Consider the following 23,888-nt stretch of genomic DNA (forward strand, 5'->3'; position numbering starts at 1 on the left):
TCTGAGCCAGCATAGCAATTCCAATGTTCTTATTATTTTTTTATAATTCTGAATAAGAGTCCTGTGTTGTTCTGGATGCTTTGACCCAGATCCCAGGCTATGTCTAAAGAATGTTTGGAGAAGAGGAATGATAATGTTAACAAGAACTGACTTGTATAGCTGGTTCTTTGATCAACAGGAACCATAGTGCTGGCTTGTGTCAGTGACTACTTTATTTCAAGAATAATGACTACCAGATCAAACTTTTAAATAAAAAGGACATTCCAGAGATTCAGCATCTATTTACAAAGTGTGTGTTGTCTACATTTAAAAATAAAATAAAATAAATGTTCTGTGCCCACTTAACTCAAATTAGAAACATAGAAAGATAGGAAGCTGCCTTGTACCGAGTTAGACTATTGGTTCATCCAACTTAGTATTGTCCACATAGACTGGCAGCAGCTTCTTAAAGGTTAAAGGAAGGAGTCCCTTTCAGCCCTATCTTGGATAGGGAGGGAGGGAACTTAAAACCTTCTGTATGGAAGCCTGCAGGTGCTCCTCCTCAGACTGTACCTAAATCCACAGTTTTTCTGTACTTGTACGCAAATGCAGAATACGCAAAGTCCCCTTTTGATGAAGCCCTGGGGCTGTAAAGCAAGACTCATTGTCCATCAGGTCTGTGATGTTTTTCAGCGAGGCAGCAACATTTAAACTAAAAGGCTACTTTCACAAGCAGTCTAACCCAAGCTAGGGCAGCCCAGCCTGGGTTAGGTTGCTCTTGTGGAGTGCTAGGATCGAGGCTGATCCTATGGAGAGGAGAGCTGGGCTTGTGGCAGCAAGCATGACTTGTCCCAAGAGCAAAGCAGGGTCCACTCTGGTTGCATTTGAATGGGAGACTTGATGTGTGAGCACTGCAAGATATTCCCCTCAGGGAATGGAGCCGCTCTGGGAAGAACAGAAGGCTTCAAGTTCCCTCCTTGGCTTCTCCAAGATAGGGCTGAGAGAGATTCCTGCCTGCAACCTTGGAGAAGCCACTGCCAGTCTGTGTAGACAACTCTGAGCTAGATAGACCAATGGTCTGACTCAGTATATGGCAGATACCTATGTTCCTATGGCGCTGCCCTGCCTAACCCGACTTTTAACCCTAGCCTTTAGTCAGGGTTAAGGGTGTGAGCATGCCCTTAACCCCGGTGCCGGGGTAGTGTGTATGGGCTGCACACAGTCTGAGCATACACAGAGTTGGCCACTTAGAGCGCCTGACTCCTGAGGGAATTGCTCAATGCACTGTGCTCATGGCATCGTGCACTGTGGGATTTCTGGAGGCCGGGAAAACAAGTCCCAGCCTCCAGCGATCCGTGCTGCATGGAGCAATGCAGATTGCGTGGGCGTGCAGGGACGTGACGGAGAGCAGAAGAACGATCATCGGGGGGAAGGTAGGTCCATCCCTGCCACACACACACACCCACCCTTCCTCCCCACCGCTAGCATGGTTGTGTGCAGGACCTTTAAGAGTTACTTGGGAAAAAGGAATGTTTGGCAATGTGATGCATAATTATATGAATTCATTCCAGATGCAACTGTTCTAAATACATGCTGTGATCTCTTCACTATATAACAAGAACATGTTTATTAAGCTGTTGAAAATCCATACTGAACATACTTTTAAAGATCTTAACTATTTCTTCAGCTAAGAATATTTACAGAATCTTTCTTTATTTCAAATATATATATTAAAAAGCAATTCTTAGCACATCACAAATACTAGCATGGTCTATCTATATACTCAAAGTTACCGGCATAGCCTGTCTGTTTACTCCAGAAGGCATTCATCCCCACACAAAACTGATAATGCAATCCCTCCAACATGACACAAAGGGCAAGCCAATGCATATTGTTCTGTCTCCTTTCTACCCTTGTTGGCCAGAAAAAAGCATGAAGGTCCAAGGAGCGCACTGCACTGCCTTTAAGATTTCCAGCAAGCATTTTTCACAACAGTTTCCTGCCAGAAAATTGCTGGGAGCAAAGCGACTGCTGCAGATGGGTTTTCAAAGTACTCAGCAGAAATGGAAGCGCACTCATGCTTACAGGGAATGGCTCTTGCCAGCTGGCTCCCACGATGGATGGTCGAATGATGGCAGCATTTAAGTTACCTTTCTCTTGCTGAACCAGGTACTCTGTCAAGGCTTTGGTGAATGTGTAGGTGTTGGGCCAATCCCCAATCAGTTTGGGTGTGATCTCTTGAATAAGGGACTCATCCATCCACCTAACAGGATTGAAAAGCAATATGCTGCATCAGTGACAACCAAAGGGGGAAAGCGGGTGGGGGTGGCAGATGACTAGCCAAATAGCCCGAACAATAAAATACACTCTCCCTTGCAAATTGAGCTTAAAGCCTTCTCCGCCTGCTGCCCCTGGGCTTTGGAATGCGCTCCCTGTCGAAAGAAGAGCCTCCCCACCTCTGGCAACTTTTAAAAAGGCACGGAAGACAGATTTATTCACCCAGGCTTTAAATTACATTGATGGTTTTAATATTTTTAATATTGGGTTTTAAATGTTTTTAATTGTTAACTGATCTAATTTTAAAAAGGATTTTAATTGTAAACCATCCAGAGATGCAAGTTTTGGGGTGGTACAGAAATATTTCAAATAATAAAATAAATAAATAAGGATACCTATAGCTATTTGTTTCTTTGTTTGCTTGCTTATCGTAGCTCTGCAAAATTCAGTGTCTATTTAAGCATAGTAGGAAAGCTACACTTCCGTATATGTAAGGCCACAGATATATACAACAGACTAACCACAGATACATTAAAAGGGATTATCCCTGGATGACCTGATGTAAAGGAGGACAGCAGGGTTCCTAGACAGTTTAGAAGAGGAAATCTAGGCAGGTGAAGCTTCTGTCACCCTTCCGTGACAAGCTGTAGCTAATATCGAAATTCCCTCTTCTATGTGCACTGCAATCTGCCATACGACAACTGAGCAGGTGAAGTTTCCCACATCACTTTCTCTCCAAGCCAGGAAAGCTCCATTTGCTAGGTTTTTACATGTTGGCCTGCAGCAGAAGAGCCTGTTTAAAAAAGGCAGCAAGCCCAAGTAAATTATTACTTGAACATCGTTTATTTACAGACTTTCTACCTAGTCTACAAATTAAGATGCTTAGATGCAGAAGGTGGGAGGGAGGGCAGGAGAGAGACTGAGGCAGAAGGTGGGGGGAGGGCAGGAGAGAGACTGAGGCAGAAGGTGGGGGGAGGGCATGAGAGAGACTGGGGCAGAAGGTGGGGGGAGGGCAGGAGAGAGACTGGGGCAGGAGGTGGGGGGAGGGCAGGAGAGAGACTGGGGCAGAAGGTGGGAGGGAGGGCAGGAGAGAGACTGAGGCAGAAGGTGGGGGGAGGGCAGGAGAGAGACTGAGGCAGAAGGTGGGGGGAGGGCATGAGAGAGACTGAGGCAGAAGGTGGGGGGAGGCAGGAGAGAGACTGAGGCAGAAGGTGGGGGAGGGCATGAGAGAGACTGGGCAGAAGGTGGGGGAGGGCAGGAGAGAGACTGAGCAGAAGGTGGGGGGAGGGCAGGAGAGAGACTGAGGCAGAAGGTGGGGGGAGGGCATGAGAGAGACTGGGGCAGAAGGTGGGGGGAGGGCAGGAGAGAGACTGGGGCAGGAGGTGGGGGGAGGGCAGGAGAGAGACTGGGGCAGGAGGTGGGGGGAGGGCAGGAGAGAGACTGGGCAGAAGGTGGGGGGAGGGCATGAGAGAGACTGGGGCAGAAGGTGGGGGGAGGGCAGGAGAGAGACTGGGGCAGGAGGTGGGGGGAGGGCAGGAGAGAGACTGGGCAGAAGGTGGAGGGAGGGCAGGAGAGAGACTGGGGCAGAAGGTGGGAGGGAGGGCAGGAGAGAGACTGAGGCAGAAGGTGGGGGGGAGGGCAGGAGAGAGACTGAGGCAGAAGGTGGGGGGAGGGCATGAGAGAGACTGGGGCAGAGGTGGGGGGAGGGCAGGAGAGAGAGACTGGGCAGGAGGTGGGGGGAGGGCAGGAGAGAGACTGGGGCAGAAGGTGGGAGGGAGGGCAGGAGAGAGACTGAGGCAGAAGGTGGGGGGAGGGCAGGAGAGAGACTGAGGCAGAAGGTGGGGGGAGGGCAGGAGAGAGACTGAGGCAGAAGGTGGGGGGAGGGCAGGAGAGAGACTGAGGCAGAAGGTGGGGGGAGGGCATGAGAGAGACTGGGGCAGAAGGTGGGGGGAGGGCAGGAGGAGAGACTGAGGCAGAAGGTGGGGGGAGGGCAGGAGAGAGACTGAGGCAGAAGGTGGGGGGAGGGCAGGAGATGAGACTGAGGCAGAAGGTGGGGGGAGGGCATGAGAGAGACTGGGGCAGGGAGGTGGGGGGAGGGGCAGGAGAGAGACTGGGGCAGAAGGTGGGGGGAGGGCAGGAGAGAGACTGGGGCAGAAGGTGGGGGGAGGGCATGAGAGAGACTGGGGCAGGAGGTGGGGGGAGGGCAGGAGAGAGACTGGGGCCCAGAAGGTGGGGGAGGGCAGGAGAGAGACTGGGCAGGAGGTGGGGGGAGGGCAGGAGAGAGACTGAGGCAGAAGGTGGGGGGGAGGGCAGGAGAGAGACTGAGGCAGAAGGTGGGGGGAGGGCAGGAGAGAGACTGAGGCAGAAGGTGGGGGGAGGGCATGAGAGAGACTGGGGCAGAAGGTGGGGGGAGGGCAGGAGAGAGACTGGGGCAGGAGGTGGGGGGAGGGCAGGAGAGAGACTGGGGCAGAAGGTGGGAGGGAGGGCAGGAGAGAGACTGAGGCAGAAGGTGGGGTGAGGGCAGGAGAGAGACTGAGGCAGAAGGTGGGGGGAGGGCATGAGAGAGACTGGGGCAGAAGGTGGGGGGAGGGCAGGAGAGAGACTGGGGCAGGAGGTGGGGGGAGGGCAGGAGAGAGACTGGGGCAGAAGGTGGGAGGGAGGGCAGGAGAGAGACTGGGGCAGAAGGTGGAGGGAGGGCAGGAGAGAGACTGGGGCAGAAGGTGGGGGGAGGGCATGAGAGAGACTGGGGCAGAAGGTGGGGGGGAGGGCAGGAGAGAGACTGGGGCAGAAGGTGGGGGGAGGGCAGGAGAGAGACTGGGGCAGGAGGTGGGGGGAGGGCAGGAGAGAGACTGAGGCAGAAGGTGGGGGAGGGCAGGAGAGAGACTGGGGCAGAAGGTGGGGGGAGGGCATGAGAGAGACTGGGGCAGAAGGTGGGGGGGAGGGCAGGAGAGAGACTGGGGCAGGAGGTGGGGGGAGGGCAGGAGAGAGACTGGGGGCAGAAGGTGGGAGGGAGGGCAGGAGAGAGACTGGGGCAGAAGGTGGGGGGAGGGCATGAGAGAGACTGGGGCAGAAGGTGGGGGGAGGGCAGGAGAGAGACTGGGGCAGGAGGTGGGGGGAGGGCAGGAGAGAGACTGAGGCAGAAGGTGGGGGGAGGGCAGGAGAGAGACTGGGGCAGAAGGTGGGGGGAGGGCATGAGAGAGACTGGGGCAGAAGGTGGGGGGAGGGCAGGAGAGAGACTGGGGCAGGAGGTGGGGGGGAGGGCAGGAGAGAGACTGGGGCAGAAGGTGGGAGGGAGGGCAGGAGAGAGACTGGGGCAGAAGGTGGGGGGAGGGCATGAGAGAGACTGGGGCAGAAGGTGGGGGGAGGGCAGGAGAGAGACTGGGGCAGAAGGTGGGGGGGAGGGCAGGAGAGAGACTGGGGCAGGATGGTGGGGGGAGGGCAGGAGAGAGACTGAGGCAGAAGGTGGGGGGAGGGCAGGAGAGAGACTGGGGCAGAAGGTGGGGGGAGGGCATGAGAGAGACTGGGGCAGAAGGTGGGGGGAGGGCAGGAGAGAGACTGGGGCAGGAGGTGGGGGGAGGGCAGGAGAGAGACTGGGGCAGAAGGTGGGAGGGAGGGCAGGAGAGAGACTGGGGCAGAAGGTGGGGGGAGGGCATGAGAGAGACTGGGGCAGAAGGTGGGGGGAGGGCAGGAGAGAGACTGGGGCAGAAGGTGGGGGGAGGGCAGGAGAGAGACTGGGGCAGGAGGTGGGGGGAGGGCAGGAGAGAGACTGGGGCAGGAGGTGGGGGGAGGGCAGGAGAGAGACTGGGGCAGGAGGTGGGAGGGAGGGCAGGAGAGAGACTGGGGCAGAAGGTGGGGGGAGGGCATGAGAGAGACTGGGGCAGAAGGTGGGGGGAGGGCAGGAGAGAGACTGGGGCAGGAGGTGGGGGGAGGGCAGGAGAGAGACTGGGGCAGAAGGTGGGAGGGAGGGCAGGAGAGAGACTGGGGCAGAAGGTGGGGGGAGGCCATGAGAGAGACTGGGGCAGGAGGTGGGGGGAGGGCAGGAGAGAGACTGGGGCAGGAGGTGGGGGGAGGGCAGGAGAGAGACTGGGGCAGAAGGTGGGAGGGAGGGCAGGAGAGAGACTGGGGCAGAAGGTGGGAGGGAGGGCAGGAGAGAGACTGAGGCAGAAGGTGGGGGGAGGGCCGGAGAGAGACTGGGGCAGGAGGTGGGGGGGAGGGCAGGAGAGAGACTGAGGCAGAAGGTGGGAGGGAGGGCAGGAGAGAGACTGAGGCAGAAGGTGGGGGGAGGGCCGGAGAGAGACTGGGGCAGAAGGTGGGAGGGAGGGCAGGAGAGAGACTGGGGCAGAAGGTGGGAGGGAGGGCAGGAGAGAGACTGGGGCAGAAGGTGGGGGGAGGGCTGGAGAGAGACTGGGGCAGAAGGTGGGAGGGAGGGCAGGAGAGAGACTGGGGCAGAAGGTGGGGGGAGGGCTGAAGAGAGACTGGGGCAGAAGGTGGGAGGGAGGGCAGGAGAGAGACTGGGGCAGAAGGTGGGGGAAGGCAGGAGAGAGACTGGGGCAGAAGGTGGGCTGAGGGCAGGAGAGAGACTGGGGCAGAAGGTGGGGGAGGGCAGGAGAGAGACTGGGGTAGGAGGTGGGGGGGAGGGGAGTCCGCCGACCCCAAAGAGCACAGATGCTCTGTGCGGGGTCAGCTAGTTACACTTAATCCCTTCAGAGCAAAAGTAACACACCTATGTGCCTCCAGCCCAGCCCAAAGCAACAGGTAATCTGCTACATCCGACAAGGTTTTCCTTAATCTAATGCTTAGGGCAATCAGCTTTGCAGGGCATACTGAGGTAAAAATGAACAGCATGGCATGTGAAGATAGCCTGATGTAACATGCAGACTGTCCTTGATTAGAATGCTGCAATGAATATGAAAGTCTGTCAGTTCAAATTTATACCACTTCACAGCCCCACAATTACGGAATTACATTACTTTGGATGCATGGGTCCTTGGGAGGAGAGGAGTGGTATTGGGGAGTGAGCTATTTAATTCTTGGCCCCCTCACTGCCCCCCGCCCCCATGACCTCTCTCTTCCTGACTGCTTTCTAAACTTGGAGCTCAGCTAGGGGTGAAAGGACAAAGAAACAAGGTGCATGGGGGAAGCAGAAGGCAGAGAAACAGTTCTACATCACTACCAATGCTACTCCTCCACCTCACATTCACATTATTTGCTAAGTATAGAGCTGAGAACTTATGACTGCTGATGTGTTCTGGAGTTCTGGCTTGAGGGGTTTATGGTCAGGTGTGCAAACTGATTCGGCTACAAATCTATTTGTACCGAAATCTAGCTGATTCAGGTGATTTGGAGACAGAACAAATTGCTCATGTGGTCCATTGGCTAGATTCGGGTCCAAATCAAATCACACCAGATTCAATTTGAATCAGTTTGAGATTCAGATTCCTCCTATTAATTTCCCCAGATTCCTTCCTTCCTTCCTTTAAAAGCTAAGCTCTAGCCCTTGTGGAGTTATGGAGCAAAATGTGTGGTAACTAGTTTTCCAAGTGCTTGGATTATTTGGTGTATAATAACTTTTCCTCAATGAGTCCCTATGAGGATTCATTACACACCTTCATTTCTTCTGTTCATGTTGACTGTCTTTTCAACAGTGCCAACTGTCAACTGCCATGTGCCAACTACACCTCGCTCCCACCCACAAGGTAGTGGGGTACTACTCAGTTTATGTTCTAGGATTTTTTTTCAAGTGTTTAGACTCTTTGGTGTCTAATAACCTTTCCTCATAATGAATCCCTATGAGGATTCATTACAAACCACAGAGTCTAAACAACTCAAAAAATCCTAAAATATAAACCGAGTACCCAGTGGCTTGCGGGCTGGGGGGTAGTTGGCACATAAGATGCCACTAATTCCCCACCCCCACCCGCAAAGCAGTGGGGTCAAAATGAACAGAAGAAATGAAGGTGTATAATGAAGACACCAAAGAATCTAAACACTTCAAAAATTCCTTTAAAAAACCCTGAATACCCCAGTGTGTGTGTGTGTGTGTGTAGTTGACACACGGCAGTTGACAGTTGGCACTGTCCAATGACAGCAAAAATGAACTGAAGAAATGAAGGCGTATAATGAATCCTCGTGGGGATTCATAATGAGGAAAGGTTATTAGACACCAAAGGATCTAAACACTTCAATATTCCTAAAAAATAAAATGAGTAACCCACTGCCTTGCAGGTGTGGTGGTGGTGTAGTTGGCACCTGGCAGTTGACAGTTGGGACTGTCCAATGATAGTCAAAATGAACAGAAGAAATGAAGGTGTGTACCTCATAGGGATTCATTATGAGGAAAAGTTGTTAGACACCAAAGAATCCCAAAACTTGAAAAATAGTGACCGTACATTTTGCTCCATAACTCCACTTCTACAAGGGCCAGAGTTTAACTTTTTGTTTTAAATTAAACCTGGGGATCCATGTTAGGGTTAAGATAGGGGGACTTCGAATCCCCATTATTTCCTATGGTGGAGATATACAAAATCAGTAAAAATTAAAACAAATCATTAAAAATCAACCAAGTGCCCCACTGCCTTGAAATTTGGGTGGTTTTGGACACAAAACAAATCAGGGGTGATTCAATTCAGGCACAAATCAAATCAAAAATATCAATTCATGCACATCCCTAAAGGTAATCCCCATAACGGTAACAGCTTGGCTCAGTGGCAGACTGCATCTCTTGCATGCAGAAGGTCTCGGGTTCAATCCCTGGCATCTCCAGGTAGTGCGGGGAAAGACCCCTGTCTGAAATCCTGGAGAACTGCTGCCAGTCAGTATAGACAATACTAAGCAAGATGCAGAACCTGCCACACTGATTTCCCTCTCCTTATATCTCCACTCCATAGTATGTTCAGTCTTCCCCCACATGGTGCTTAGAGGATACCACATACCAAACTCTAAATGGCTATGGCATGTTTGAGACTGGGTCTTATGTGACTAAATTTACCAACATGCTGAAAGAAGTGGAAGGCAGACAAATAGATAATGTGTTCAAAACCAGAGTATTTTTATGCTTTATTGCACTGTTCTTCATTGTGCAGCCCACAGGCCACTGGTGGCCTGCAGTTACCCCAGTGGTAGCCCCTGGCTTGCCTCTCCCCTACCTCTGGTCCCCTCAGCTGCTGTGCTTACACTCTTTCTTTCCTGCTCCCCTCTTTTCCTTCTGCCACCACTCCCCCGCCCACTCGCACTGCTGCCACAGCCACCACACACACTCACCCTCTCCTCCTCTTCCTCTTGTCACCACGTGTGTGCGCATGCTCTCTCTCTCCTGCTACCACCACACTCGTGTTCTCTCTCACTCCCCTCCTTCTGTCGCCACGTGTGTTGCCTGTCTCCTACCCCACCACCATGGCCACTGCACTCACACACCCTCACCCTCTCTCTCCCGCCCCCACTCCCTCTCCACCTGTTGCCAGGCATGCTGGGTCTCTCTCTCTCTTTCCAGCGACTGCAGAGGTCAATGCCCCCTCCTTCTCTTTCCCCCTCCACAGAACGAACCCTCTCAGTGGCTACGGCCCCCACTCTAAATATAGTGAAGTTCGCTGCTTTCTTCGAATGACAAAGAGCAGGACAGTGTTTGACTGTATGCTTTGTTAAGGGATAAAATAATGAGCAATAAAAGTTAAGATGGCAAATGCTACTATTTGAATAATCATGGGTTTTTGTTGTTAAAGACTTCTGATTTAAGTCCATCTATGTATTGTGCGTTTTGATTTAATAATAAAAACATTTCATAAATACGTGCAGATTTCTGTATGTGCCATTGCCCATCATACAACTCTTTTTGCTCCCGGTAGCGACCAATTTGCACAGCAGCGCAAGCAATTGCTTCCATGCTTGGGAAGACAGTGAATGCAGACATTTAGGCCTCTCCTCCTTGGGCATGCATCTGCAACTACATGGGAGCTGTTTCCTGGTGGTGCAGTTCCACATAACTGTAGTATGGATAGGAATGCTACTATCAAATGGGCGTAGCCAATTGCAGGAGTCTTTCCTAGCAATTCCACTTTATCAAAGGGAGGGAGATTATGCAGTGGGAAAAGTTGATATAATTGGCCTCATCCATGTGGCTGTGCTATACTACACCAACACAAAACAGTTTCCACATGGTAGAAATTGATATGAAAGAGAATTTAATATCCTTCTATCAGTCATCAATTTTACATCAGCAATAAAAGGCAAGACTGTTTTCATCACTTACTCCACAAGGTCAAAGAGTTTCCTGGGCTCCACAGGAGGAGGGTAGATAATTTCCTCTATGTATCTCCGGTTGCAGTTTGCATAGGCAGTTGAAATGTGGATGAAGGCCTCAAGTTTCTGCATCTGGTGGGCGAGCAAAAGGAGCTGCTGTGTGCCCATGACGTTCAACAGAAGGGCATGCCTGTTCAAGAAATCATAAGGTTATGAAGAGAACATAACCTTATTGCTAGAGCTATATACAAGTCAATCCTTTTGGCTTCATTAAGAATTAACAGAGTCACTTCAGACATTCAAAAGAAGCAAGAAGAAAAGAAACCTGGAAAATTTGTGCTTCTTCTCTCCATGCCTTTGGCCTTCTTCAAAGAAGGGAAGGTGCAATCCTAAAATGGGAGAGCACACATGTCCCTGTGGCAGTAACATGCATCTTGCCGTTTGGGGTGATACCTGGAAGTCACGGGTGCTTCCTCTCTCACCATTTGGAGAACACTCATTGCTCAGAGCACATGCTTTGTGCGCAGAAGGTCTCAAGTTCAATCTGTGGTGGTCTTCAGTTAACAGATCTCAGTGAGCAGAACTGGGAGAAACTCCTTCCTGAGACCCTGGAGAGCAGTTGCTAGGCAGAGAAGGCAATACTGAACTAGATGGACTAACATTCTAGCAATAAGGCAGCTTCGTATGGTCAATGGATTATCAAAACTAGTCACTTTCATTGGCAATATGGAAGTTGACACTGTGCACTTAGCAAGCTGAAGATTTCATGCTGTTTCTTATGTTCACTACTTTTGGACAGCTGAAATAACCCTTAAAAATAGAGCCCCCAAACCATATGGTGGGTAACAAAGAAAAATAGATCTAAAAACTTGAATCAGACATAAGCTTGTTTAATGGTGCAGTTTTTCCCCAAGAATGCCAGTGACAAATTTAAACATTAATGTGTCGGAACCAAGTAATTAATCAATTAGATGTCTTTAATCAATTAAAGACATCTAAAGCTCTGAACTATTGGGTAGAAATGTATGACTCTATGATGAAGGCTTCTGTGGTACGAAGGCACTTGCCAGTTAGGACAGAGGCAAGCAGGTGAGTGAACTGATGGAACTCAGCTTACTTGATCATGGGGGAAAACCCCCCAAATAGCATCATGTTTTCCTTTTCAAAGCAAAATTCCACTTAGAGATGAAAGTCCCACTTGAATACATTGGGACTTCTTTCTAAGTAAATCTGGTTAGGATTGTAGTATAAGACACACAAAAACCAAGGGAAGTAAAACATACTTGAGTGGCTCATCAAAGCGAACAGTTGCAGCACAATGGAAGACGATGTTGACCTCAGATATGAGCTCCTGAGTGTCCGCAGGAGTGATGGCCAAGTTTGGCTGGGTAAGTTCAGCATTGATTGGTTTGATCTTCTCATGAAAATTGGGCCACTCTTCTCTGACTCTGTCAAATATCTAGAAATGCAACCAAAGCAATTGGGTAAATTAGGAGGATACCAGACAAAATTAATTTCCAGCTTCCTAAGCATCAAAGTTAACATGAAATAATTTCATTTTATGTTTATGCACAGATACAGTCTACTAATGTCTACTTATAGCCACTTAGACAACTGTAGGCCTGTAAGCATTATATTTGAACTTGGTGATCTATTATCTAACAAAACACAGTCCAGAAAAAACATCACAATACTAATTATAGGGATGCCCTCACAACCACCAATTTAAGAGTAGAAAGCAGTAAACCCACCTATTCAGGCTTGTGTGGAGCCATGAGAATATCCCCAATCCAGATTTTTCAAACCGAAAAGATATTCCCTTCCATTCCTGCCCCCACACCCAAGTCAAGTGGGTGCATGCTACTATAGAGTTCCATGGTTAGAGCGGTTGGTAGGGAGCAGCTGTTGCCATCATGAGGTTTTTCCTGACTTCTGGCAGCACAATGCATGCTGGGAATGTAGGGGCATTTTTGGAGGACCATCCACAGTGGTGTGGGGCTTGCAGCTCCTGATTTCAAAAACGGCCACTGCCAGAGCCTCAGCTGTGTGGGTGCTGGGTTTGCAAACCCAAACAAAGGTTCTAGTCATCTAGGAGTCTTGATGTATGAGCAATCCTGCCCTTCTACCCACTCCCAGATGGCCGTGTAAACAAACTTTATGTCTATTTATTCCAAACATGGAGTCACTGGCAAATCCTCCATGTAAGAAGGGAAATTGAGGATTCTCTAATCACTACCTTTCATTCTTTGGCTCAGAGCTGGGAGATCTGACTACCCAGTGCTCTAAATAGGCCCCAATGGAAAGGAGGCATTCAGGGGGTGGGTAACTTAAATCCAGAACCCATAAAACTTTCTCCTATCAGTCCCATTGGTCTTTCAATCTTCTTCTTCAAGCCAGTCATTGAGTTTTCTGTGGTGTTTTTGGTTAATCCATTCATTGATCCAGGCCAGCTTTTGATTGGTTCTTTAGTTATTTTTATTCCAGTCCTGGATTAGAGGCGGGGCTAACGAACAGCCAGCAGCAAGAGGACTGAAGGCAGATTACACTTGCACCTCTGTACAAAAATATCTGTCTCATTAAAAGGAAAGTTGTGCCGTTGAGTCGGTGTCAACTCCTGGTGACCACAGAGCCATGTGGTAGAATACAAGAGGGATTTACCATTGTCTTCTCCCGTGCAGTATGAGATGATGCCTTTCAGCATTTTCCTATATTGCTGCTGCCTGATATAGGTGCTTACCTGCGGGGATTCAAACTGGCAACCTCTTGCTCCCTAGGCAAGTTATTTCCCCACTGCCTGTCTCATTAAGCTGTTAATATTCCTGATTCAACTCCACTGTCTTGTCCTTGCATACCACAACTCTTTCCTCTGGATTCTACATTCCTCACACCCCACTTCATCTTCCATCCTTTTCTTTTTATCTGCAGGCTCCATAGCCCTAAAAGGGGCCAATTGCCCCTCTGTCCACAATCCTCAGGGGCAACACCTTTCAAATCCATCTTGGCTCTCCAATAAATACTGGTACCTCCTTGAACAGGCTGTATATATCATCTTATGAAAAATTTGGCTGGGGGGTGGGAGAAACAATATTATCCAAACTCTTTGTCAGCATTCATTATCAATGCACAACATTCAGCTATATTTTAACAAAAATGTCCACTAGTTTCAAATTAATGCGACTAAGCATGGCTGAAAATTAAACAAGCTCCAAAGATGATTTTAAATATTCTGTTTATATGATAGCTATTACTTGATGGATGATGAAGTGAGATGTGGAGAAATCATCTGAGAAAATTCTCCAATGTTTCTCTTTGGAGGAAGCCTAAAATTCTATTTTGAATTTCACTTTGGAGAAATTTTGGTTCCAGCCCTTCAAACCCTTCTCAGTTTTGCTTCCACTTTGGCCAATCACCTGAGGTGTCAAGAGGAACAGAGGGAGGGGGAGGATTGTTGTTGGACATAAGAAAAGTTGTAAATAATAGTCATGTGCACACTTCCTTGAGAGCCTGAAATGTGCTTGTGTATGCGTGCGCAGAGGTTTCAGGGGTCCTCTTCCCATTGATTGCCCAGAAAGCTCCTTTCCTCCCTCTGCAGCCCAACCCTAAGCATGACGCTTGAGTTCAGTGAGACTTACTTATTCCCAGGTAAATGTGCATGGGACTGCAGCCTTCGGGACATTACTACACAGCCAGCTGCACTGATTTCACTAGGGCTTACTTTTGAGGAACACAGGATCATGCTGTTCACACCTTTGATTTCATCTGTGGGGTTTGCATTTTCTGGAGACCACGTAAGTTTTTCCTAAACATATGTTGCGAAAGGATGACCAGTTCCCGCTTAGTTTTGCTTTAGGTCAGGAGTTCTTGAACTTGCTGGACTACAGTTTCCATCTTCCATAGCTTAGTTGATATGGCTGTGGATGAGATTATGGGAATTCAGCATCATCTAGGGACCTAAGTTTGAGAACCACTGATTTGGGCTATAGCTGCTGATGGACTGCTGTGAATGTGTTTCAGTTTGCTTTTTAAAAAGCTGCCTCCTGCGCTCCATTGTGTGCATGTATACTCAGAATTTAGTCCCACTGAGTTCAGTGGGGTTTCACACCCAGGGAAGTCAGCCTAAGCTAGCAGTCACTGAGCCCTTTTGCACAATTGGTGAAAAAGCGCTCAAGGGAAATTGGGGGGAAAGGCTATTTGCACTTACCTCCCCGCAGATGATCCCTCTTGGGTCCCTAGATGGGCAGATTACTCATCCACACAATTGCTGGCAGCAACTGGCAGCAAAGAGGGTTGTGGGCTGGGACGCTTAGTCGCAGCCCCCCAAACTCCCATAATGCACTGCACAAATGTGTGATGCATTATGGGGTCCCCCCGATGCCAGCTGGGAGCCCCACAGCCTCTCAGCCCTGGCTGCAAGCAGCTGGGGCTGGCAGATTTTAAAAATGGGGTTAAGGGATTGCTTGCTCCCTTAACCTCATTTTAAAGGCCGGATCTGGAGGCAGGTTTGCCTCTAGGAGCCACAGGGCTCTCAGCGGTTCTGAAGATCAGCCGAGACCAGGTTTGGCTTTCTTGGCCCAGTTTTGGCTGATAGTCAGAAGAGCCTCATAATAAGCTGAGTTGTTCGGTATATTTGTCTTATGATGGTGCTGTTTCTTTTTTCTTTTTGTAAACCAGATGCATGGAAAATCAAGTAAGAACTATATTGTGGCTGGTATTTCTCAGTTAATGCCTGAGGGCAGGATAAATCTAATTGCTTCTAGATCAGGGCTGCTCAACTTTGGCCTTTCTGCAGGTGTTGGCCTACAATCCTTGGCTATTGGCCACTGTGGCTGGGGATTATGGGCATTGTAGTGCAAAAACAACTGCTGAGGGGGCGGGAGCTAAGTTGAGCAGGCCTGCTCTAGATATTGAGTAGTGATATGCCCAAACCATTTACAATTAGAAATGATTTAGCTCCCTGCAGTCAAAATGTTTTGGTGCAGGGTAAGGTGTTCCCTTAAAAGGAGGCAGGCACGTCCTACCTGCTCTTCTTCCACTGCAGCATCACAGTGCTGTACCCTATAAAGTTTTGTGACAGCAGCAACCTGTGCTGCTGTTTCCTTTAAGGCATCCACTACAGTGATGGGACGCTGCTCCCAGCATCCCTCATGCAGCGTCAGTACACAAATGGTGCTGATGCATGCGCCAACGCCATTTGTGGGGCTGCAGATGCACCTTGGAGGAGACAGCAGGACAGCACTGCGATGGGGTGGTGGAGGCTTGCAGCAGGGGCAGGTAGGACCTGCCTGTCTCCTCTTAAGGGAACCCCTCCCCGGCCCCTGGGATGTGCTCGAAGTATTTCGTGCACATACCTAATACTGAGGAAGAAGAGAAAAGATGGTGGGATGGTGGGAGGAAAGATGTTGTGCAGGCTTAATTTTCTTATGAAGCTGTGCAGGCTTTATTTTCCTCTTATGAAGCTGTGGTTGTCTAGTCTACAATAGAGGTTGAGGTGATTCTCACAATCGGCCAAAATCAGGCTAAGGGAGCCTAGCCTGATTTGGGCCGAGCGTGAGAACCACCAGGCTCGCAGGTGAGCCCGGATTCTCCCAAGTGGGTAACCCGCTTTTGTAGTCCTCCCCTTAAATGGGGTTAGCGGAGTGAGCACTCCACTAACCTCGTTTTTGTGATTGTGTATTGCTGCGGTGTGGCTCCGCACTGCGGCAACACATGAAGAGATCCCTGCCAGGAGGCTGAAACAAACCTCCCGCCCCTGGGGGTCTCTCCAGGATACCCCGCACACTTGCATGGGGCATCCTGGACCTTCTGGGGGTCATGCGACCCCCAATCCCCGCAGCCCCCACTGGCTCAGTGACGGAGCTGGCTGTTGTGTGGGCAGCCGATCCGGCCACCCAGGGCAGACTGAATGATCATCTGCGGGGAGAGCAGGCTAAGCTTGCTCTCCCCGCAAACTCCCTAGAGGCGAGTCTCACTGATCGTGAGACTTGCCTCGTTATGTTATTATGACATGGTAAATAATGATGCAAGACCCCTCTTGTACAAGTTTAGTGACTAAGACTGAATCAAAAGCTTCCTAGCAAAATTTTGCTCTTCTTGTTGAACTTGCTCGGTAAAATTGCTTCTTTTGGGGACTATGCAGAATGACTGCAAGTTAACAAAGTAAGTAGGATGTACTATGTTTACTATGCTGTGAAGACTTAGCATGCACTTCATCACTGAAACTGTGGCAAGGTCAGCAAACTGTTTGCTGTACTTTAGACTTTTATAGGACTTGACTGGCCAGTCTTTCAAAAATGGGTTGCTGTTGTGGAAGATGAAAGTATTTGAGAATGGGGCCATTCACATGACTGGGCTGGTGCAGGGTATGGGAAGGCGGCTCCAAGACATCTTCCCCCCAGACAGTCATGGAAATGCTGCTGGGAGTTCAGACCAGATTCCCAGATAATCCACTCTGCACCATGCAGTGCAGAGCTCTGGAGACTGGGATGACACATCCTCCAGATATCCCAAATACTCCACACCACGAGGGCAATGCATTGATGGGATCCCTCATCAGATGGACACTCTAGGTGCCCATCTCTGTGTCTCCTCAACAGATGATCCTGGCAGCTGGGTTAAGGGAGTTCTTGCTCCCTGAACCTTGGCTAAGAGCCGGGCTTGGCAGTGAGGTTAGGCTGAGCGGGAGCGTCGGAATCCACGTGGATCCTGGCACTCCACATGAGCAGCCTAGCCAAGGCTAGGCTGCTTGTGAGAACAGCAAGAACAGCCTTGTTCTCACAAGGCTAGGCTGCTTGTGAGAACAGCCTCAATGACTTCTAAACTGGGTAGTGAAAATAACAATGTTTGGATCTGTGTTTTTGTTTAAGGGTAACTTGTGTAGAAAACTTTCTGCTCTGTTAGCAGACTCTAGATAGGTCATCGTGTTTTCAGCTAGAATAGAAAGGTACTAATATAATGCGCTGACATGACCTACAAAAAAAACTTGTTTCTGCAGAAACATGCTTATATTCAGAAAATGATTGTAGCTGGATGTTTAAGGCTGCTCTTCTTAACACACTAGGCAACAATCCTAAAAAGCTCAGGATAATCATGGTTAGGACTGTGCTGTGAATCAGTGAAGTTCTTCTCACAGTGAGAAAAGCTTCGGGCGGGTCTGCGGGTTAACTTATCCCTCCCTGCAGATGATCACCGAGCTGTCCCTGGGCGGCTGGATCGGCTGCCCACACAATTACTGGCTCTGTCACGGAGCCGGTAGAGGTGGCAGGGATTGGGGGCCACTTGGCCCCCGTAAGCCCCAGAATGCCCCGCGCGAGTGTATTCAGATTAATATTATCAATAGGAGTGCATTTGGATTATTTTGCAGTGTGACAAGCTAAATTGCTGCAATGAGTGGACATCCATTAATAAATTTTCAAACTGTATTAAGTGAGGACTGCTAAAATGGTGGTACAGCACAGAAGGTCCAAAATGCAATCTCTGGCATTTCCAGACAAAGGTATCCTGGTCATTAGAGCTTGGAAAGACCCCTGCCTGAGATCTTGAAGAGCCATTGCCCATCAGAATAAATTATACCAGTCTATGTGGACAATCATCTAATGCAATATAAGGCAACTTAATATGTTCACAGGAGTCTGACCTCTGTTTCAGGAACATATTCCATAACTGATGATATTATTAGCATTGTAGGCTTAAAAGAAAATCTTTGAGCAATTTTAAATCAAAGAACCCCAAGAACTACTTCCAAGTCAAATTTAACATTTTAGTGATCCAATACATTATACTAATTACCCCGTATCCCAATATTGACATGTATTTGCATATTTAATTCAATGACTCCCATCAGCATTAATGTCTCTCTTCAAATGGGGATACAATGCAATATAAGGAAGCTATTCACACACATGTGCAAAACTGGGCTAAGAGAGCCCAGCCTGGTTTTGCATGCCTGTGTGAACGGCCAAGATCGGGCCGATCCTGGCGGCAACACGGTGGCAAATCCGCTTCACTAGCCACCCATAAAAATAAGATTAAATAAGCGAGAACGCCCATAATCTCATTTTTTAAATTGTCTGGAATCAGTCATGGCTGCCAGACTGGAGCCTGGGGAGGGGAGGGGGGAAGGTAAGTATAACCCTCCTTCCCCGCAGTCTGGAACCCTTCTGACTTATCACGAGAAGAGGCTCAAGTTCTGTTGTAATCTTCAGATAATGTACTCTATACGTATAATACAGCTCTATACCTGAGCTGAGTATGTGCATCATTGTGCTCTAGGGGCATGAGATAGCAATGTTGATCAAATGTTTTTGTGCAGCAGCAGTTCTAATTCCCTGCCAAGTCTAGCACAAATAACATAAATGCATTGTGTATAATTATAACTGCCCAAATGTTTAAGGAATTGCAACTGCTTTGGCAAGGTTAAAGGAGTTCCACTTGGATCCTTCCTTGAGTAAAGCAATCATTGGCTTCTGAGTCTTCAGGAAACACCGCCCCAAATGTAAACATTGTAATAATGCCTTAAATGTTTGACAAGGGCTGGAACCTGGTGTCTTAAACAAATAAAGTTCAAGACGTTCTGGAGGAAAAAGTCCCTGAAAGCACATAGTGATGGATTGTACTAATGGTGATAAGAGGATAATGGGGCTACTCAATCACAGGGCCAGTTCAGATGATACTTTAAATGTGTGATTAGATTGCTCTACCCACGTATGAATGATCATCTGAATGGAAAACCATACATCCTCTACCCTAGATTTAAATACTAGATGTAAAGTAAGATTTAGAATGTGGAGTAGTCATTATCATATGATTAGATGATCATCTGAATTGCAATGTGGAGTCCTCCCTGCCCTTAACCACAGAGTTCAAATTGTAAATAGGACAGAGCCCAGGATTGGATATTCCAGTTCTGTAGGTGGGACTTGCATAAGAACATAAGAACAGCCCTGCTGGATCATCTAGTCCATCTAGTCCAGCATCCTGTTTTGCACAGTGGCCCACCAGATGCAGCTGGAAGCCATAGGCAGGAGTTGAGGGCATGCCCTCTCTCCTGCTGTTACTCCCCTGCAACTGGTACTCAGAGGCAACCTGCCTTTGAGGCTGGAGGTGGCCTGTAACCCTCCGACTAGTAGCTGATGATAGACCTCTCCTCCATGAAGTTATCCAAACCGCTCTTAAAGTCATCGAGGTTGTTGGCTGTCACCACATCTCGTGGCTGAGAATTCCACAAGTTGATTATGCGTTGTGTGAAAAAGTACTTCCGTTTGTTGGTCCTAGATTTCCCAGCAATCAATTTCATGGGATGACGTCTGGTTCTAGTGTTATGTGAGAGGGAGAAGAATTTCTCTCTATCCACTTTCTCCACACCATGCATGATTTTATAGTCCTCTATCATGTCTCCCCACAGTCGCCTTTTTTCTAAACTAAAAAGCCTCAGGTGTTGTAGTCTTGCCTCATAAGAAAGGTGCTCTAGGCCCCTGATCATCTTGGTTGTCCTCTTCTGCACCTTTTCCAGTTCTACAATGGCCTTTTTTAGATGTGGTGACTATAGCTGTGCACAGTACTCCAGGTGTGGCCGCACCATAGTTTTGTATAAGGGCATTATAATATTAGCCATTTTATTTTCAATCCCCTTCCTAATGATCCCTAGCATGGAATTGGCCTTTTTCACAGCTGCTGCACATTGAATCAACACTTTCAACAAGCTGTCCACCATGACCCCAAGATCCCTCTCCTTGTCAGTCACCGACAACTCAGATCCCATCAGCATATGCTTGAAGTTGGGGTTCTTCATCCCAATGTGCATCACTTTACACTTGCCAACTTACTTTGGACACAACTTCCTTTTCTACCTGCCACAGTAAATTACACAGGTGGGAACATGTTGCTTACAAGACAGGCATGCTGTTTACAAGTTTCACTTTCTGGTATAAAATAAATGTGAAAAACTGTGTACATTTGAGTTCCAAACATTAATTTTTAGTTTAGTTTATTTGCTGTGAGGGCGGGGGGGGGGGGGGGAGGGTAGTCTTACCCACTAAGGAAACGTCTTAAGGTTCATCCCTGGTCCCTTGTCTTCACTCTCCCAGCTTCCAGAGCCTCACTTACAACCTATTCAGTCACTCCCCCCACCCCTGCATTTCTCCCTGTTAGATCTGACAGAGCATTTTGCTCAGGAAGATCCCAGTCAGGTTGAGGGTGAAGGACTGAAACAGAGGGGCCACAAGAGGAGGGTAGGGGAAGCCAGGCCATCAAGCGGTTCGCTGAAGTTATAGGGGCCGGTCACACCTGGCGCCTTGCTTTCTCTTCCAGCACCCCACTTCCAGCTGCAAAACTGTGAGGCTATTCACACGCGAGTGCAAAACCGGGCTAAGGGAGTCCAGCCTGGTTTTGCACGTGTGTGTGTATCAGGCCGATCCAGGTGGCACAAAAGCGGCAAACCCGCCTATGAAGCCTCCCTTTAAAATGAAGTTAAGGGAGCGAGTGCTCCCTTAACTTTGTTTTAACTATCATCTGTCAGCCACGGCTGCAAGCAGCCATGGCTAGCAGACTCGGGGAGGCATTTGTGCGGTACATTAGGGGAGCTCCGGAAGGTGGGGGGCAGGGCGATACATCCCAGCACCCCGATTCTCGGAGCTACCAGCAGCAGATGGTGCTTCTCTGGGCAAGCAATTTGCCCACCCAGGAAAGGTGGAATGATTGTCTGTGGGGAGGTAAGCTCTTTAGGGTTTCCTCCCTACAAACCCTGTAGCCCTTTCTCACTGTTTGTGAGAAAGGGCTCTGTGTCTTTTCAGACTCCTGAAGAAATCCTTTCCTATAAAAGGGTTTTCCTCAAATAGGTGTGCACTGTATTTCTCACTATCATCTGTCTGTCTGTCTAAAGTTGCCTGGGCCTCACTCACTGACTGACATGAAACTCCCAGACCAACGCACAAAAGACAGAGGGGCTATTCTCACGATCAGCAAAAATCAGGCTTGCTGATCGTGTAAACCACCGGGCTCACAGGCGAGCCTGGTGGCTTACTGGCGGCTAGCCTACTTTTAGAGCTCTCCCCAAAGCCCGGGTTTGCAGAGTGAGCGCTCCGCAAACCCAGGCTTCCCGATCGTGAGTAGCTGCAGTGTGGCTCCTCATTAGTAGACCCCCAGAAGGGAGGTGGTAAGCCGCCTCCTGGCTCTGGGGGTTTCTCCAGTATGCCCTCCGCGAGTGCGCAGGACATACTGGAGCTTCTGGGGGCCACGCGGCCCCCAAGCTCCCCAGCCCCTGCCGGCTCCATCACGGAGCCGGCAATCATGTGGGTGGCCAATTCAGCCACCCAGGGCTCCCTCCCTGCTCATGTGCGGGGAGAGAGGGCTTAGCCCACTCTCCCCGCAAACTATTAAGAACCGGGTCTCATTGATCGTGAGACCTGCCTCAGAAACATCTAACTAGTTTTTGCAGGTAGGTTTCAAATCTTGTCCAGAATACCAAAAACAGCAACAAAAGACTTCAAGATAGGACAGTATTATTATGCCCATTTCATTCACTGCCAGAGTAGACAGTACTAGGCTAGGTTGACTAATGGTTTGACTCAGGATAAGACAGCTTTATATATTCATATTTCAGACAGAGAAGCTATTCTCACAATGGAGAGAAACTGGGCTAAGGGAGCCCAGCCTGATTTCCCTCCATCGTGAGAGCCACGGGGCTTGCGGGTGAGTCCAGTGGTTCAACAGCGGCTAGCCCATCTAAGAACCCCTCCCCTAAAATGAGGCTAGCAGAGTGCTCACTCTGCTAACCCCATTTTACTGACCGTGTGCTGCTGTGGTGAGGCTCCATGCTGCACTGACACATGAGCAGACTCCTAACTGGTAGGCTACAAGCCTTCTGGCCTCAGGAGTCTCCCCAGAAGGCCCCACACTGGGGCTTCTGGGGGCCAGTTCTCCCCCCATCCCCACTGCCTCTACCAGCTCTGTGAAGGAGCCAGTAGTTGTGTGGGCAGCCGATCCGGCTACCCAGGGACAGCTCTCCCCACCAAGCCTGGTTAGGCTCCACACGTCGATCGTGTGTAGAGTCTCAGGGACTGAGGCTGAGAGAAGAATGGCTTGCCTAAGAGCACATCAGGATTTTGTGACTGAGGTGGGATTTGAGAGGGGAATTTCCTGGTTCACAGCTCCATTATTGGCTACGTATACCCCACTCACTCTTATAAATAGGGGCTATTCTGACAATCAGGGAAAATCGGGCTAGGAAAGCCTAGCCCGATTTTTCCCAATCGTGAGAAGCACCGGGCTTGGCTGCAAGCCCGGTGGTTCTCGAGCGGGTCACCCGCTCAAGTACCCCTCCTCTTAGCCCGGGTTTGCGGAGCGAGTGCTCCGCAAACAGGCTATCTGGTCATGAGTAGCTGCACAGCAGTTCCACGGCGCAGCTACTTGCGAGTAGACCCCCAGAGGGTAGGCGAAAAGCTGCCTCCTGGCTCTGGGGGCATAGAGATAATAGCTCTCCTCTGCTGTTGCTGCCCAGTAACTGGTATTCAGTGGGATAGTGCTTCTGAATGATTCCATATAGCCATCATTCCATATAGCCAGTGATATTTATCCTCCACGAATTTGTCTAAAGACAAGTATGCTAGTGGGCTTCAGCACATCCTTTAGCAGTGAATTCCTTAAAATAATTACGTACTAGCCAACCCGCAGAGAGCATCTGCGTGCTCTTTGGGGCCTGCTGCTCTGCGCCCTCCTGGCCCCCTCTCTCTTGCCCATTTCCCTCCCACCCCAGCTTCCAACAGGCGCTGGAGCTGTGCCCTGCCTCCCGTTACCTTTCTCTGCCTGTTATCTTTCGCTCCTCTCCCCTTGCCTTGGCCTTGCAGTCCCGCCGCTGCCTCCTGCTCCCATTGGCCAGGCCCAGCGTGGCCAGGCCACCGCCTCTTCCATACCCTGGCCTGGCGAGACCAGGCCGTCCAGCTGCCTCCGCGTCCTGCCAGGCCGTCCCGCTGCCTCTGCCTCCCGCCAGGTCAGGCTGCCGCCTCTTCCATTCCTGGAACAGCCTGGCCTGGGCAGGCCAGGCCGTCCCGCCACCTCCCAGCGGCCAGCTGAGGCCACCTCCTCTGGCCGTTTTGCGGCCGCCACTGCCTCTATTTTTCCTTTCCTCTCAACTCTTGCTGGGCCGGAACTCTCGCAATATGTCACGAGAGTTCTGCTTCCAAATTGAGGACATGCACCAGCTAAGATAATTAATTATATAGATTGTATGAAGAAATGCTTTCTCTTCTTAGTCTATGTTCCAGTCAGCTGAGATCACCCAGCATTCCATATATGTGTCCACCCCAATCAACTTCCAAATGCTTGGACCAATGTGAACCAAATCGGGTACAGTTGTAGACACACATAGGGACACCTCAACGATGCAGTTTGTGATGATGTCATTC

General features: G+C 49.6%; 1 protein-coding gene across 7 annotated transcripts in view; it reads right to left on the bottom strand.

The window, feature by feature from the left end:
* The window catches only part of FAR2 (fatty acyl-CoA reductase 2), a 181,466-nt gene that overhangs the window by 37,101 nt on the left and 120,477 nt on the right, over positions 1–23,888 (bottom strand). For 6 of the 7 annotated variants that reach the window (XR_008309155.1, XM_053258243.1, XM_053258242.1 and 3 more), the window contains 3 exons: positions 11,775–11,950; positions 10,502–10,681; positions 2,065–2,242 (listed from right to left, as the gene is read on the bottom strand). Coding sequence is in view for 6 of the 7 variants with exons in the window: in XM_053258243.1 (XP_053114218.1) it covers positions 2,065–2,242; positions 10,502–10,681; positions 11,775–11,950 (534 nt within the window). In the remaining variant the exon portion in view is untranslated. Of the gene's footprint in view, positions 1–2,064; positions 2,243–10,501; positions 10,682–11,774; positions 11,951–14,206; positions 14,403–23,888 lie in introns of all 7 variants that reach the window. The other variant, XM_053258244.1, reaches the window with a different exon arrangement.

This window comes from Hemicordylus capensis, chromosome 5, assembly GCF_027244095.1.
Source record: "Hemicordylus capensis ecotype Gifberg chromosome 5, rHemCap1.1.pri, whole genome shotgun sequence".
Lineage (NCBI taxonomy): Eukaryota > Metazoa > Chordata > Lepidosauria > Squamata > Cordylidae > Hemicordylus > Hemicordylus capensis.